Source organism: Acipenser ruthenus, chromosome 3 (genome assembly GCF_902713425.1).
Source record: "Acipenser ruthenus chromosome 3, fAciRut3.2 maternal haplotype, whole genome shotgun sequence".
Taxonomy (NCBI): domain Eukaryota; kingdom Metazoa; phylum Chordata; class Actinopteri; order Acipenseriformes; family Acipenseridae; genus Acipenser; species Acipenser ruthenus.
Genome location: NC_081191.1, coordinates 30,099,887 through 30,117,305, shown reverse-complemented (window position 1 = coordinate 30,117,305; position 17,419 = coordinate 30,099,887). Strand labels below are relative to the sequence as shown.

The following is a 17,419-nucleotide window of genomic DNA, read 5'->3' as shown; positions in this document are numbered from 1 at the left end:
ATTTTGCAGCTGAGTGACATTTAATGTGTGAATTATATTATTCACACATTGTCAAACAGTTTCTATTAACAGAAAAAAAAAAAAAAAAATAGTGTGTGAACCCGTCTGATGAACCTTCGAAGGTTTAAAATAATCTCCGAATCCCTGGCTAGCGAACAAACCTTTGAACCTTCAGACACAACCCTACTGTTAGGTCTCCTGAAAGCAGCTTATTTTAAAGCAACACCAGTGTGAATGATGATGCAGTAAAATATGTATAGTTTTTTCATATGCAAAATTGCCTTTTCTTTTGCCATTCCCCCCTAAAATTTTGGAATCCCCTGTAACAGGGCAAGGAGCCCTGTATGTATTATTTGTTTGTTTATTTTTAGAACGGGGTCTCCCCCTCCGCCCCTGTGCAGGTTATTGTTTTGTATTTATTTGTTTTTGTATTTATGTATAAATGTGACAGCGGAGCCGTGTGCCATCCACAGGAATAAAAAAAAAAAACCTTGTGCAGAAGGTGGCCATTTCTCGAATTAAGTGATTAATTTGTTTCTAATCGGGAGATGGTCACCCGCATAAAAGCCTGCGGCTCTCTGCACTCAGGGTGGGTGTTAGGAGCGAGAGAGAAACGAAACTAAAAAAAAAAAAAACCTATAGGTTCCGTGAAGGCTGCTGCCCAGCCGGACCTCAGTATTGTTTTGTGTTCGTGATTATTTTGTATAACTGTTTTATTTTCGCTCTGTGAGCAAGTGTTTTCTGTTTGAACATTTTATTTATTTTTGTATTTAAATAAAACGGCGCGCAGCGTCTCCTTTTGGACTGCAGTACTGCCTTTGTGTTTTTGGATCCTGCTTCTGGCCTGACGTCACCACTCGTCCACCCTGTCACCCCCCCCCCTCCCCCCATTGGCTGCAGCACAGGGGAAATCCCCCCAGTACACAAAAATGAAATTCAAACCCTGAAGTCACTTAACCTCCTTGTGCTCTGTCTTAAAGGTGAAACGTTGTTGTAAGTCACTCTGCAGCTGATGAATAGTCCACACACCCTAGTCTCTCTAAGTCGCCTTGGATAAAGGTGTCTGCTAAATAAATAAATAATAATAATTACAAATTTAATAAATCAACAAGGAAGGCCTGATTCCATGTCCCCCAGCGTTTGCTTGAGGCGAGATATTGTAAGACCTACGATCTTGTGAGTTGACCTTCCGGTGTTTTAGTTTTTTTTTTTTTTTGTTTTTTTTTTTTTCAGTCTTTTTTTATTTAGATAGCACTAGACAGTCACCTAGTGTATGCTATGCTTTAAACTAGTAATACAGTTATTATAATTGGTAAAACCAGTTATTTGGGAATGGAGGGTTAAAAAAGGCTGGAGGAAAAAAAGTGCCCTTCTAGTGGAAAGGGTATTGTTTGATAAGCAGAAAACAGAGTGAACTGTTCTGGTTTATTAAAGTTGTTAATCTTGCATGCTTTACAGGAAGAAGCTGTAAAGACTTGTCATTCTCAGAACAGCCTTTAGTGCATGGCAATATAACATTTTGTTTATGTTGCTACCTGGATGAGGAATCATTGTTAGCCTTGCAAGTGAGGGTGGCTGTACTGTACTCAGTTTGCTGTTTATCAAACTAATTTATGTACACATTTTAAGCTCCACTGGCTGGGGCAGAAGATTATTTAATTCATATGTCCAGTGCAGTACCTCGGTCCTCTTGAGAGAGACAGAGAGAAAAAAAAAAAAAAAAAAAGGTTTTGGTTCTCTGCACAAAAATGATCTGCAATAAAAGCTGTGAAATAGCATTCCCAGTGATGTGACCACTATGCATTACCCCCCCCCCCCTTCCTCCCATCAAAATTAATAGGCCCTGACAAAAACTCATAAATTTTCATTAAACTTTATTTATTCAATATTAGTGTAGCCTTAACCAAAAGAGTGGTTATGATACAGCTAGATATTACAAATTCCTCATTGTACAATTATTTTAATATCCAGAAGAAGATGCAATTATATTTCTTCTGTCAAGCAATGTTTTTAAAATTCTTTCATCAAAATATGCCATTATTTGGAAGAATTCTTAGGTTACACCTGTCAACTTTCACATTTAATAGAATACTGCATAGAAAGCCCTTCTGCAAAACTAAGGCATTTTATAATAATTAGTTAGTAGGGATATGTTAATTAAATAGCTAGCCTTCAAATTTCTTGTTTTTAAAGAGATCTGCTTTGCCTCTTCAAATGTTGTGATAGAAGAGCTTGCCAGATTACCACGTAATGAGGTGATTATCTTTTAAAATACTGAAGTCAAGTGAGGAGTAAAAAAACAGGCGCCAGAACTGGAAACATGAGTTTTTTTAATACTTATAAAACTACTTCGGTTCCTTCTGAGTGAAGTTAATGGGGCTCAGAATGAGAGTGCCATTTAGAAGAGTAATTATGAAAAACACATCTTTTGTTTTTGAAGATCTAGACACAAATCCATGAGCCTTTATGTGGCTGCATGTTTCTGTGATCCAGTGTAACACTGCTTTTGCATTGACAGTTATTCCAAATGCTGCTCCAACCTGTTAGATTCATTTATTTTTCTAAATTGTTGCAGCTGATGTGCATTGATGTTGCATTTATACTTGACAAGGGACACTAGACTGTAGTTTTTGAAACAAATACTATATATATATATATATATATATATATATATATATATATATATATATATATATATATATATATATATATATATATATATTACACTTATTCATCTGTGACGGGATGTGTGTCACTGGCATAACGGTACTTGTTGTTCATATAATACCTGTAAATATTTATATATAATATGCATATAATTTTTTTTATATCTAAAATGAGTTCAATTGTTTCTTTACCCCTTTTTTATATTGATTAGCTGCCTGAATGCCTGTACCTACTGCAAAACCAAGCATGCAAGGGGTGACTTGGCAAGCTACCCTGCAGAGGAGTTGGTGGAGAGAGCAAGGCAGTCTTTCCTGGGTAAGTGACCATGGTACTTAACTTACATATCTGCTGTTGTTTTTGATACTTGTAAGAGAGGCTCAGTTATAACCCTTCAATTGCTACCTCCTTTTGATCATGTTGAAATTTTTGGAATATTGAGGTGAGGGTGGTCAGTAAAATAAAATGAAAAGTAGAACTTTTTATACAACCAAAAATGAAAAGGTGTTTTTTAAACAGTTTGAGCTAGACGGCCTGAATCTGGCTTTGACTCTTCATATGTGGATTCGATCTCAGATGTTTGTCTGCCAAAATCACCATCAAAACAGCTCAACTATTTCTGGAGTTTTACACAGTATCTGGGCAGACAGGGATAGATGCTGGTTTTGTAACTGTTTACAGCCAATTAGGACTCTTGTCTGACAGGCCTTAATCAGTAAATGCACTGTGTTGATGTTGAGTATTATTTTTGCATAGCATATTATTATGGCTTTTGTATAATGGTTAAATGAAAAAGTAAGCTATACTCCATGAGAACATAAAGATCTAATCTGATGAAAAGATGATTTCAGGTTATGTTTTAGCTAAAGGTTGGATTTTAATCTTTTTTGCTAAAACCTTGTTTGTGTTATTGCTTGTTAATTTAAACTGTATATACTGCACAAGGATAAAAAAATAGATCGACATACCTTGCTTATATTAACATATGATTAGTTAATGTTTATGACAAATAATTCAGTGAAACAGAGATCTATTCCAACATCTTTTTTTTTGCTTAATGTGAAATAAAGAAAAAACATTTTTTTTTTTATAATTTTATAAATGATCTGTGGTGACCTGGAGTAATGCATTTTACATGTTTTTGATTTGTTATAATTTATCGACCCACATAATCTTTGTAACCATAGGGAATAAATAAAGGCACATGCATGCAAACTTAAAACAATTTGCAGTTTTAAAGAGCAGCTTGATAAGGTTAATCTAAACAAACACATTTGTTAAGATAACTCTGATATTTCATACCTACAACAACTGCTCTTTAATGTGATGTGATTACTGGTTATCCCATGGTAACATGTTGTGTAAGGTTCGCGCTAACTAAGCTTTCTATTCATAAAGATGGTCCCATCTTTGGACTTTTAACTGTTAACTGGACTTCAACTCACACTTTTAAGGATGCACCACAGTTTCCGTTGAACGATCACTCTTGAGATTTCATACATATTCGTTTTTATTTATATCTAAAATTGGCTGGTCTTAGCTGTTGGAAAGCTTCTTGGACATAACAGTACTAGTCTTGCCAAGTTGTCAAAAATAGGTTTTGTATATTTTTATTTGCTTATTGTTTTGGAGATAAACTCTGATTTATAATAATGTAGGATTTGGCACCATTGCCTGCATGTTTTCCTTTCAGTAAAAGTGACTGTTCCAAGATTTCACATGAGAATTGAGATTAGTGTCTGTATAATTTTTTTTCCCCCCATATAAATAAATGTGGTGCTCCATGCAATCCGTGTTTACAGTAGCCCACTAGAATCTTTATATAAAAAATACTTTAATATCATTTTACCACTTATATTGTGTAAACCGCCCATGATGATGAATTTTATCTGACAGGAGGGGCGCTGTTTGATTTGTGCATTATTAATTGTTAATGTTCACTTTTATACAAACAATAAAAAGTAACACAACAATTTATGTTCAATAAAATTGTGTTTTTGCTATAGCATCTTCTCTTAACCACTCTTTCAGCACTAATTACAGAAAGACAACAGTACAATAATTAATTAAATAGTTGCAGTATCTTATACTGCAAGTAAATAAAAATGGGGATAATGACACATATTGGTGCATTCGATTTAGTTTTTCTGGAGTTTTTCTATACTACTGGCTCAGTTTTGACTGGAGTTGTATTATTTGCAAAACAGGTTATAACATTTTTGCAACGAGTCATTAAAATGTTAAATCCGGGAAAAGCAATTTACCCGAACTCGCTTTTTGTGTTCAGTTTGAATTAATAGTAAGGCGCTGCCTTTTTTTTCTCTCAAGGATGCAGTTCATTTTTTTAATATTTTTTAAAAAGAATAACATAGGTAGATTGCTTTTGTTCCCATATGTATAACTAGATTACTGGATACGTGCTGTAAAACATACTACATTTAAAGTGATAAAGATTGTAGACTGGCAGTCAGCAATCTGTACACAATGTTCAAATATCTAGTTAAGAAGGTTGCTTTAAAAGCACCCAGTCAGTCTTGAATAATGGAGAAGTAAAGATGGGCATGAGAAAAGAAGGTACTTTGGAATGACAGTAGTTCTGCTCTGTTGGGAACTGAAAAATGAAAAGCAATTATCACATCAGTGTAGCTGTTGCCAAAGTACGGTACAAGTTTTAAAGAAATGGTAAGTTTTCTGTGTGTGATAGATGTACATTGTAAAAGATTTGTTACATTCAAATATATCTCCTAGGGCTTTTTTTTTTTTTTTCAGCGGTTGATCAAATGTTTTGTTTTAGAGTTGCACTTGATCCAAATGACATTTGTAAGCTGCAGTGCGATCATTTAAACAATACTGCTCAGGCTATATCCGTTTTTAGAAGATTGTATATAATGGATTTTTAATGATCACTGAAAAAGACATTTGAAATTGATATAGTCCCTCTGTGACTTGGTAATCTGGTAAGTGATAAATGATTCCTTTGAAAATACAGCCTTCCATTTAATCAGGTTTGTTGATTCAGCAATTTTTTTGTTTTCTGAAACTAATTTATTATCGTACCCAATAATTATTTGGAGGCAAAACAACACATGCCTCTGAATGCCTGAAATGTGTTTTAACAAAATGATTTCGCAGTTAGGCCAAGGATCCATATTTAAGAATAAAAAAATAAAAATAAATAAATAAATAAATTAAAATAAAATAACTCTTGTCTGGATAGTTCTGTGCAAGTATAGCACTTTTGACAGCATTAAAAAAAGGAAAGGAAAACATCTAGATATTAACGTCTAGATTGTTTTATATAAAGGATATTCAAGTTTTTACCCTCTTTTCTTGCCATCTGTTTATCTCTGAAATGTTAATTAAAAATCCTCTTTCATTACATATCAGTAGGGAGCCTATTGCTGTATTTTGTTATGAGAATTCAATATGTACTGTTACCATTGGTCTCCAGCTGTACTTGCTTTTAGTTGGTGTTGCATTGTTGAAGCTTCTTAAACCTGCTGTAGTGACAGTTCATCAAGAATATGTTTAAAGACGGCATGACCTTGCTTTCTCTTTTCCAGGGATGACTTTGTGCGGCAGGGTTCTGGTGTAGTTGTCTTGTTTTAGCCTTTTTGTCTTGAGGATATTTTTCATATTGTGGAATGATTGTTTTATGTTTGGACTGCTGTTTTAGTTACTAATGTTGGAAACTATGAATCAAGAGAATATTTTGGTAGCAGTCCCATCATTTCTCAAAGCGTGACAAATTACATTTCTCATGGCCTCAAGTAATGTCTTCTGGGATGAAGGTATATTTACATTCTTTTAAGAAATTGTGATATACAATGGCCCCATGCTGTTACAAGGTTATGAATAACATGCAACATATTATGTTTTGTAGAAATAGTTTAAACATACAGTACATTGCCTTTTAAACAGATTGAAAACTAAATATTTATATATATATATATATATATATATATATATATATATATATATAAAACAAAATTGCCAAGCAGTGAAATGTTTAAAGAGACCAAAAATAAAATATTACCATTTTTATAATTTTAAATTGTATTTAAGGTTTATTTAAGTGTGACTTAACACTGCAGATACTCAGACTATTCTCACAATAAATATCTGCTTTTACTTCACAGTTGTTGTGAGTTTTGCATTTTTCACGTGTGTAATCTTGCACACAATAGATGTATGAATGTATGCCATACAGTAGATGGATGTGACGTCAGCAAGAAAAATTGAAACTTCTGGGTAGCTTTGCCAAGCCAGGGTAAAACCTGAGCATTGACAGATCAGGCGGAACAGGGCCAACAGATTGAAGTTGTTTGTAACCTTCAGAGTCATACCAATAATGATATAGTAAACTAGAATCACAGCATGGCAGACAGAATCATACAGCAGTTGAGACATTGCATTGCTATGTATGTTCTCCGTCTTGTAATGAGAATGCAGGAGCCATCCAAATTTCTTAATCAATATTTATTTATTAATTTATTTTTAATTTGGAATCAGCAATTATTTTTCAGATTTTTCTTCCCAATTTGAAATGCCCAATTATTTTTATTTCAACCTGGCTCACTGCTGCCACCCCCGTGCTGACTCGGGAGAGATGAAGACGGACACACGCGTCCTCCGAAACGTGTGCCGTCAGCCATCCTCTTCTTTTCACTCTGCAGGCCTGACAGGCAGTCACCTCAGAGCTACAGCGTCGGAGGACCACGCAGCTCTGGGCAACTTATAGAGAGGCCCTCAGGAGCCCGGCCAGTCCAGTCGCTGGTGCTTGGTGAGCTGAGGACACCCTGGCTGACCTAAGCCCTCCCACCAGGGCCGTGCTCTGCCAATTGTACGCTGCCACCTGGGAGCTCCTGCCCACAGTCGGCAGTGGACCTCCAGGCTATAGGGCGCATCCTGCACTCCACGCGGTGTGCCTTTACCGGAATCGCCACTCGGGAGCCCCCTTAATCAATATTAAAGAATTATATTGTTAGAGATGCATTAAAATGGACACAGAAGTAGGAAAAATGAGTTGTTTCATTTTTGCACCGGATAAATAAAATATGTATAGAAACACCATTAAAAATGTATTTTAATACTAAAACGTGTTGTTGGATTTATAGTTTACACGTCACTTGACATTGCACAAGTATACTGCTTGACTAATGATTATTGCACATGTGGAGTTTGTACAAAAAAAAAAAAAACATTTCTTCACTTACCTGAGAAAATATGAATACTGTAAATAGCTTGTTTAAACAAAACTACTTTGGTAATAAGTAGGCTATCCTGCTGCAGTCGCTTGTCTTTGCTAATTTTAATTGAGGTATTGGTCGTGTTCTTATAACACAGCCTTGTAAACTCTATATTAAATAATTAATTTAAAACAAACATAATGTACTCAATCCATGATAACTAATGTATAATGTTACAATAAAGTTAATCAGTTACATCAAACTGAGTCTGTATAGGTTGATAATCCAGACAAGGTTTGGAGAAGGCGTTTCTCTAGAAGCTGTGTGCGACGTGGGAAAGACACCAGCCAAGAGCAGCCGGCGCAGCAAGTTCAGAACGCAGCCATTGAAACGTGTTTTCTGTGTCGATGTCACGGCTAAACTCTGTCAATATGGTTGAACACAGTAACATGCCTTAGTTTTAAAAGTATTTTTATTGTGTTATATGATAAATACAAGGGTGTTTGAGTGGGAAATGTTATCTTTAGCTCTTGATGAATAATTTTAACTTACAAAGTCCCTGACCTGGCAGGGCTGCACTCTAAAGTATGGTACAGTCTCAAAGCAAGCTTTCTCTAGGGGCCGTCTGAGCAAATTCTGCTGAACAGTACGGTGGGTTTGTAATGCGGGAAAGTCGTCCTCTGGGGAAGTAATGAGGAGGTCGATTTGAAATTAGGTATCTAAAAGTAAAGGAATAGAGAGCCTTCACACCATAGCCATCCCTCCTGATAATATTCAATCTGATAATGCTAATTTAGGAATGTTACATGGGTGAATGCATATTACACTATGCATGTTACTTTAAATGTACAGAAGGGAAATTATTTAAAAAAAAAAAAATTATATATATATATATATATATATATATATATATATATATATATATATATATATATATATATATATATATATTTATTAATCTATGGGGCACATTTAAAACCTCAATAGACTGTAGATGCCTTTTCATACTATGTGTACAGTACACACTCATATATATAATAAATGAGATGTACAGTAATAAAGTTCACATTGTATCCTTAATGTAGGCTAAATAGTGACAATCTTGTAGCCAATATTGCATTCAAGCTATATGCATACTGTACATTGTTGTTCAAACTACAAATAACAATAGCAGAGCTGGATGCATCCATATTGCCTTTATAAGTCATATAAATGCATCCTGTGTACTTTATTTAACTAATTGTATGCTGCAAGAATATGCTAGTCAGCTGTTCTGATAATGAACTTCAATAAGATGTGTATTCCCTTTAAAGAATAATCAGCGTTGCAGTTGATGTGGAATTCCAGCAGCCTGCAATATAAGCAGTGAGAAAAAATGTTGAATAGCGCTATTGTACATAAAAAATAACAAATGTAATGGTGTTTAATGATGCAGAAAGATTAGCGATTGAGATTTCAAGAAGTCGCCTGGAATACACCAGGTGATGCCATGTTACTTACAATTGATGTTCATTTTCTCCTCTACCACGCACTTGCATAAAACAAGACACAGAATGTCATTTTAAATGTGCGCTATAAACTTGGCCTCTACAGATTGAAAGGGGTGTTGAGGAGTTCAGTGTGTGTGTGTGTGTGTGTGTCCCATTTCCAAAGGCAGTCAGCTCATCTGTGTCCAAGTTGCATCTGCTTTTAATTTAAAAGTGACTCTGTGTGTTTGACCTAGGCATAGTTTGCTTTTCATTTACAGACCCCAGACCACCTTGGAATAAAATCAATCCTCACTTCTGTTCCCCCCCCCGGTTTTATTTGCAGAACCAGGCCGGGCACCCTGATTAGCTCTCAGCAGGATCATAACAAGAACCATGAAAGGTTTAAACCTGAACAGCAAGAGCTCTAGCCAGCTCAAAAAGGGGAAGAATAAAAAAGTAGCACGCGCTGGTTCAAGTTCACAAACAGTGCAGTGGTGCTGAATAAATTGTCAACCGTTAATGAATACCTATTTCAAATATTTACAGAGGCAAAATAAAAAAAGAAGACAGGCATCCAGGGGCAGCTGTTCCCGAGAAACTGTAACGCACATAAACATGATATATAGACCTGGTTTCTAATGCACCACTGACATATTTAATGTGTTTGAAAGACACATGGTTATTGGCTTGTGTGGGTCTAGGTCTATACAAGTGCATTATGGAGCTACACACTTGATTTTTTTTTTTTTTTTTCCCAATACGTAAATAGGGGGCAAGGTCTAAAACCTTGTTACACCTCATTAATCTTTTATTGCCTCAGTTTTTATTTGCCTGTGTTTAACAGAATTGGAAGGCACTTCTTGCACCAGGTGGTAAGGTGCCAAGGCTATGTTGACACAAGGGCTTAGGCTTATGAAAAATAAAATTAAAAAAACAGTTGGTGAACCATATGGATACATTTACCAGTGTACTGTCCACCAAAGATACTGATATTGTCTGAGTTGCTGAGAGAAGTAACCAATCACAGTTTAAGTAATATTTAAACACTGAATGCCTTCTGTGTCAGTACGAAATAAACTAATTTTTTGCTTCATGACTTATGATACTAAATGTATCTGTAAAGTATCATCTACCTATTATGATTTTGCTTCAGTTACACTTGATTAGCAGAAATTGCTGAAAGGTATTCCAACACACACTCAAGCACAGCCAGGCAGATACCAGGAATTAATAGTAACTCCATAGCAATATTAGTATGCCTGTCGATAGAGTACATTTAAAAACAATAATGGTTAATCAGTTCGTCGTAATCAATATGTTAATATGCATTAGTATGTTGAACTACTGAACTGCCTGTCACCCCATTAAAAAAAAAAAAAAACACATCATAACTAAATCTATATAATTAAATACTACTTAAGCAATAGAACCTGAAGAAGAGGGCGTTATCGTCTGGTAAGGCCCACCTTGTGTCGTTAAACATCCCGAGCTGCAGGTGAGGGCTTTTAACATATCGAGAAGGGCCTTACCAGACGATAAAGCCCTCTCATGAGGGTTCTATTGTGTGGAGTAGTGGTTAGGGCTCTGGACTCGTGACCGGAGGGTTGTGGGTTCAATCCCCAGTGGGGGACACTGCTGTTGTACCCTTGAGCAAGGTACTTTACCTAGATTGCTCCAGTAAAAACCCAACTGTATAAATGGGGAATTGTATGTAAAATAATGTGATATCTGTATAATGTGAAAATAATGTATAATGTGATGTCTTGTAACAATTGTAAGTCGCCCTGGATAAGGGCGTCTGCTAAGAAATAAATAATAATAATAATAATATTGCTGGTACTTTTTAAAAGCATGTTTTTTGTTTTTTTCATGATTTTATGCAGCACTAGTTTTTGTCGCTAATGAATACAAACGTTGTCCTCATTATTCTGTGAGTAATGCGGTTTGCTCAGAATTCCATCTGTCTTGTAGCCACTCGGGCTTCACCCGAGCGGTGGATGCTTCGTGGGTATTTCCAATTGCCAAATAATAAAAAATAAAAATAAAAAAGCTTCTAATTGCATGGGTTGTTAACTGTATGTAAAACATGTAAAGGATAGAAGTACAGTTAACTTGAATTTATTATTTGGATTTGAGTGCATGTTTGTGTATTTGTGTACATTTCAGTATTTGAGTTAGTTAGGTTCTAACATTTATTAGCAAAATAAATAAAATAAAAAGTTTTAGTAATCAAATCTGGTTATGTGCAGTATGTGTTAATCCTGATTGTGCTGTTTGTTCAGTAACTTGTTCACAGTGTGTGTTCATAAAGACAAAGCCTCCTTCTCCTGGCTTTAGAGAAGAGATGCAACGTGCCTGTGTTGTTACTGTGATATGTTTAAGTAAAGTTGCTGAAAGTAATTAGACTGCGTCCAGTTGTTTGATTTCAACTCGTCATTCAAACCGGAGACTAGTTGCTATTGTGGTTACTGTATTGCCGCTATTCTCAATGTATGTATTTATTTATTTATTTATTTATTTTTTTTACTTTATTTGCTATACTGAATCTAAATACATAGATAGGACAGCGAGGAAGCAGAATTAGTCTACAATGACAGACAACATTCATAGGGTGTGTACAAGAACGGAGATTTTCTTCAACAAGCAGAAAAAAGGTAAAATACACATACTGTATTTATGCATTTTTGTGTGGAATGGTTTGGAACAGTGATTAAACATAGTTTGAAAGATAACATTCAAGGTCATTTTAGAAGAGATTTAAGCCCTTGTATTGACCAATCAGGTTAAAGGAAATCTTAGATCAATTTTCTAATATATAATAGTATTTCGATCTATTGAGTCTGTGGGTTTCATATGATCAAGCACCATTACTGTGCTTTGCTTGTCTAATCATTTTAAAGCTTGGTGTTGGATTTGATTTAAATTTATAACCACAGAAACATGCTTTGATTTGAGGTATCTAAGTTTGATACCCTTGGAACCATAATGCAAGAAAACAGTGTAAAGTAACTAGAAATCCTTCCCATCTAAAATCTTTTAAAGGTCTTAGTTCAGTTAAATTTCCGGTGGTCTAATGGCATGTTACACAAAATCTCCCTGTCAATAGAAGCAATTGAAGTAATGTATCTCTACTTTTTGATACCCTGCATTTCCTTGAGTGTCCAAAATTATTCAGCAAATTATTAAATATCTGTATAAAACAACAGCCATGTCTGTCTTTGAAACCCGTACTGTAATTTCTTTGGTAGCAAAAAAGCTTTAAAACTAGTATTGGCTGAGAAGATAAAGGCCATGTGGATTTCTGTTTGTGGTGTGCATGTTTTGGGAAACAATTTAAATGTTTTTATAATGGCAGACCTGTACATCTATACCAGTAATGTATTATCTGACTTATTTTCTAATAAGTATCATAACCTAATATTAGCCACTGCTGATTTATTTATGCAACACACCATTTTATAAAGCACAGGTTTATAAATCACTAGTCTACACCAATATTAAAATCAACTGCGAATAGCTGTCTCCCACTTGTTTCATCCAGGACAGAGCTTAGTTTAGTCTTTGGCATTTTTGGGAAACTTGCATTGTACTACAGCTGCCTGTGCTCTACCAACTCAGTGGACAAATAGAGGACACTCCTGCTGTCAGTCTTGCACTTCACATGAGCACACAGAATCAATCACAATTAAAAGAACAAAGTAGCCCTTTCTGTTAGCATCCTAAACGCATGTTTACATGCTAAATTGTTTCAGGTTTTACAAATGATATATAGAAAGTGCATATAGATTTGTGAGGACACTTCTGTTTTCTCATTCACTTTTGGTAAGGCAGTAGCTGTAGTATTGAAAGTAATTGAAAATGATGGGCTACATCTATCAAGAGAAATATGTTCAGTGTTGTCAGTCACTGGGTTTGGCTTCCACGCCTACCATAGCTCTATTCAACCCTGACCCGGACTGGCTGGCGGACCCCTTTCTGTGGTGAGAGGGTCATGCAGCCGAAATGACACACTTCCCATAATCAACACAGCCTTTCTGGCTGTCGCGGCCACATACAATACATTTTGTGGAGCTCCTTAGGATCAGATGACTTAAGTTTTAAATCTAGTGTATTTGTAGCTGAGGGCTCAAAAAGAAAATAAATGTTACCAGGGGATGGGTTGGTATTTGGTTATGTGTGTGTTTTTCTGTGTGATACAGTACACATAAAACAAATTAAGTCTTGTAACACATTTTAACAGAACAACCGTTCTTTCGGGCCACTGTCAGTCACATACATGAAAACATAAGACAGCTGAGCTGCGTTTCTAACATTGTTGTTTAATCTACCATTACAGCTTCGTACTTGGCTTCCTGTACTTCTGCTTTTATTCCTTCTGAATATTGTTAGAGGTGCCTGAGAATACTGTGGCTATTGACAAGTGATTGCTTAACATGCTGTCGTAGTCAGAAATCAGAGAACGTAATTCTACATAATTACCTCTATTTTGAGGAATTGGTGCCTTCATCACCCTCTGAATGGTAGTTCTTGCTTGCCAAGGTAAACAACAGAATCAATCAAGCATTTAGAACCTCACATTTTTTTCTTACTTGCTCATTGTGATGTATTGTATCGCTATGCTTCTGCTCATCCAGTTGAACATCAATCTGGGTTTGTCCAAAGTCCAAAGGTTTTGAGTGTTACAGTGGCTTGCAAGTGACTTTGCGAACACTCGTTTTTGTGTTGACTTCGATAGACATCCTATATTGCTGTAGCCAGTGCTGTTCCATATCGCTTTTTCTGTACTGAATAAAAGACAGTTTCAGTAGTATAATTTTAATTGACAGCAGTATAATTTTAATTGACAGCTACCGGTAAGCCACAGATACCTTTCATAATTTGAATGTTGGAAGTGGCGAGTATTGACTATACTGTGTCTGTTGTCTGACATTCTTTTTTTTTTTTTTTTTAATTTGTAAAAAGGAATTCTAAATATTACTTCCAAGTTCTCAATATAATTATAAATAATGGTCTCTAATATTAGCAATACGGTACAACGTTGCATACCCCCTGTGGACTGGGGTATAGGCGGATGTGTGAAAAAGGATTTGAGAACATCTATATATAGGTTAGTGAACAAAAACAGCATGCAAACTGCTTTAAACATGGGGACATTTTTTGCTTTAAAAGTAAGCAAACGTAAACAAGATTAATTTGGCTACAAATACACAGTGTTGCTATGCGGTTAGCTATAAGCCATCTCTACACAAAGCTTTTTTAAAAAAAAAAAAAAAGAAAAAAGAAAGAAAAAATACAAAATACAAAACAAATGGTAAATGTACAGTAACTTGCAACTGATGGCTTGTTTCTTAACTCTGGAAGTCCCTGCCTCCCTGGTTCTGCTTTCTTAATATCTCTTGTCACGGTACTTTGTTGTCTTCCTTGATATTGCCAACAGCCGATAAGCAGCGTGGTTTGAATATTGCTTAGTCTATTTTAAACAAACGGCCTGTAAGCATTGAGTTTTATGAAGCTTGCTTTTGTTTAATTCAAATGCATTTAAAAGCTACACCAACATGCTGCCAATATCTGCAAACGTGTGCTCCATCATATAAACACATTGCACAAAAAAAAAAAAAAAAACTTTCTCGACTGGTGTATTGAAACATCACTGCTACATGCAGCTGACACAGCCTGCCTCTCTTAAAGGGGAACGCACCAAAAGGCTGATTTGCTATAATGCTTTCTTTCAGTTTCCATTACTCTCATAGCCTACTTTAATATTTTTTTTTATTTTTTTATTTAGCAAGGTTAATTGATCAGGGCAGTTATGTGATGGTCGGATATGCAATGTTACACTGTATTGTATGAAAGTCAGCTGTTCTTACACAGCGCACCCTAGCATATTTATGACCTGTCTCTGCTCACTAATGATTGGACAGCTGCAAAACCAGGGCAGATCTTTGGCTTTACCATTGGTTAAACTCACAAGACCTTCAACTGAAACTGAGAATACTTTATGTCCCGCCTCCATTCGTTTATGATTGGACTGCCGAGGAGAAAATGCAGATCTTATATTGGTTGATTTTATATAAAATAAAATTCTGCACAATTTAAATTGTAAAAAAAAAAAAATCTACGATCAACTCTTTAGTTGATTAATGATTCTGATTAATCTGTTAATTGGAACAGCCCTAATATATATATATATATATATATATATATATATATATATATATATATATATATATATATATATATATATATATTATATATATATATATATATATATATATATATATATATATATATATTATATTATATATATATATATATATATATATATATATATATATATATATATATATATATATATATATATGAATGAATAAATAAATAAATATGGACTGGAGAAGAGGTTTATAGTAGAATATTGACCCAAGGGAAGACTATTCTTACTATTGTTTGGGCTATAATGCCCGAAGCCGCAGGCTGAGGCCATTGCACCCTGGAGATGAGGAGGCTGTGTGGTCCAGTGGTTAAAGAAAAGGGCTTGTAACCAGGAGGTCCCTGGTTCAAATCCCACCTCAGCCACTGACTCTTTGTGTGACCCTGAGTAAGTCACTTAACCTCCTTGTGCTCCGTCTTTCGGATGAGACGTAGTTGTAAGTGACTCTGCAGCTGATGCGTCGTGTAGTACGCTCAGGTGCCAACAAAATGTGAAAACTTTGCAGGGGGGTGAATACTTCTGCAAGCCAGTGTGTGTGTGTGTATATATATTTATATATATAAACACTGATGATGCAGCCAAAATATCTATGGCTGACCCTTTGATTTACTCCTTGACCTTTTGATTTACTATATACTGATTTCACTTGGAATTATTGATTTCCATTTGTCTCAGTCAGTATAGCTTTCACAAATGTCAGTGAATAAAATATTAATGATTTTTCACCCCTACTAAAACAGACTGGGAACGTGTTCCAACTTGTTTTCAACCCTCTACCCTTTTTGGTCTTTTTAAGTTTGTTTTGGGGGGGGGGAATAAAAATAGGGAATATGATTTTGGATCGCCTGGTTGTGCTTTTTATTTTTCTTTTTTTTTGTGTTTATTGATTTGATGTATTTGTTTACTGCTGATGCTTTAGACAAACAGCACTGCTGAACAAGCATGCATATATACAGTGCCTTGCAAAAGTATTGTACTGACCAATTCTTTCATATTACTGAATTACAAGTGGTACATTGAAATTTCGTTCTGCTTGATATTTTATTTTAAAACACTGAAACTCAAAATCAACCATTGTAAGGTGACATTGGTTTTATGTTGGGAAATATTTTTAAGAAAAATAAAACTGAAATATCTTGCTTGCATAAGTATTCAACCCCTGTGCTGTGGAAGCTCCTAGTTTACACCGATGAAAGAAATTGCCCTAACGAGGACACAATTACCTTACCATTGACCTCCACCTCTGAACCATTAAAGTTACTGTCACATTTTCTGGATAAAAACCCCACTGTTGAAGGATCTTTGGTCAGGCTGTGAATCTGAAGGAAAATGAAGACCAAAGAGCATTCTACAGAAGTTGGAGATAAAGTAATACAAATGCATAGATTAGGGAAAGGGTACAAAATAGTATCCAAGTGTTTGGATATCCCAGTGAGCACAGTTGGATCAATAATCAGGAAATGGAAGCTGCATCACACCACCCAGGCACTGCCAAGAAAAGGCCGTCCCTCAAAACTCGGCGCTCAAAGAAGAAGGAGACTTGTGAGAGAAGCCACAGAGAGGCCAACAATCACTTTGAAGGAGCTACAGAGTTCAGTGGCTGGGAGTGGAGTAATGGTGCACCAGTCAACCATATCAAGAGCTCTGCATAACACTGGCCTGTATGGGAGGGTGGCAAGAAAGAAGCCGTTACTCAAAAAGTACCATCTGAAAGCACGTCTGGAGTTTGCCAGAAAGCATGAGAGTGATCCAGCTGCGATGTGGGAAAAGGTTTTGTGGTCAGATGAGACCAAGATAGAGCTTTTTGGCCAAAACTCAAGACACACCATCCCTACAGTGAAGTATGGTGGTGGCAGCATCATGCTGTGGGGATGCTTCTCATCAGCAGG

The 17,419-nt window shown here is 35.7% G+C and overlaps 1 protein-coding gene across 1 annotated transcript in view; it reads left to right on the top strand.

The window, feature by feature from the left end:
- The window catches only part of cdkal1 (CDK5 regulatory subunit associated protein 1-like 1), a 433,346-nt gene that overhangs the window by 165,200 nt on the left and 250,727 nt on the right, over window positions 1–17,419 (top strand). Inside the window, exon 8 of the mRNA XM_034058608.3 lies at window positions 2,879–2,982. Coding sequence (XP_033914499.1) covers window positions 2,879–2,982 — 104 coding nt within the window. The remainder of the gene's footprint in view (window positions 1–2,878; window positions 2,983–17,419) is intronic.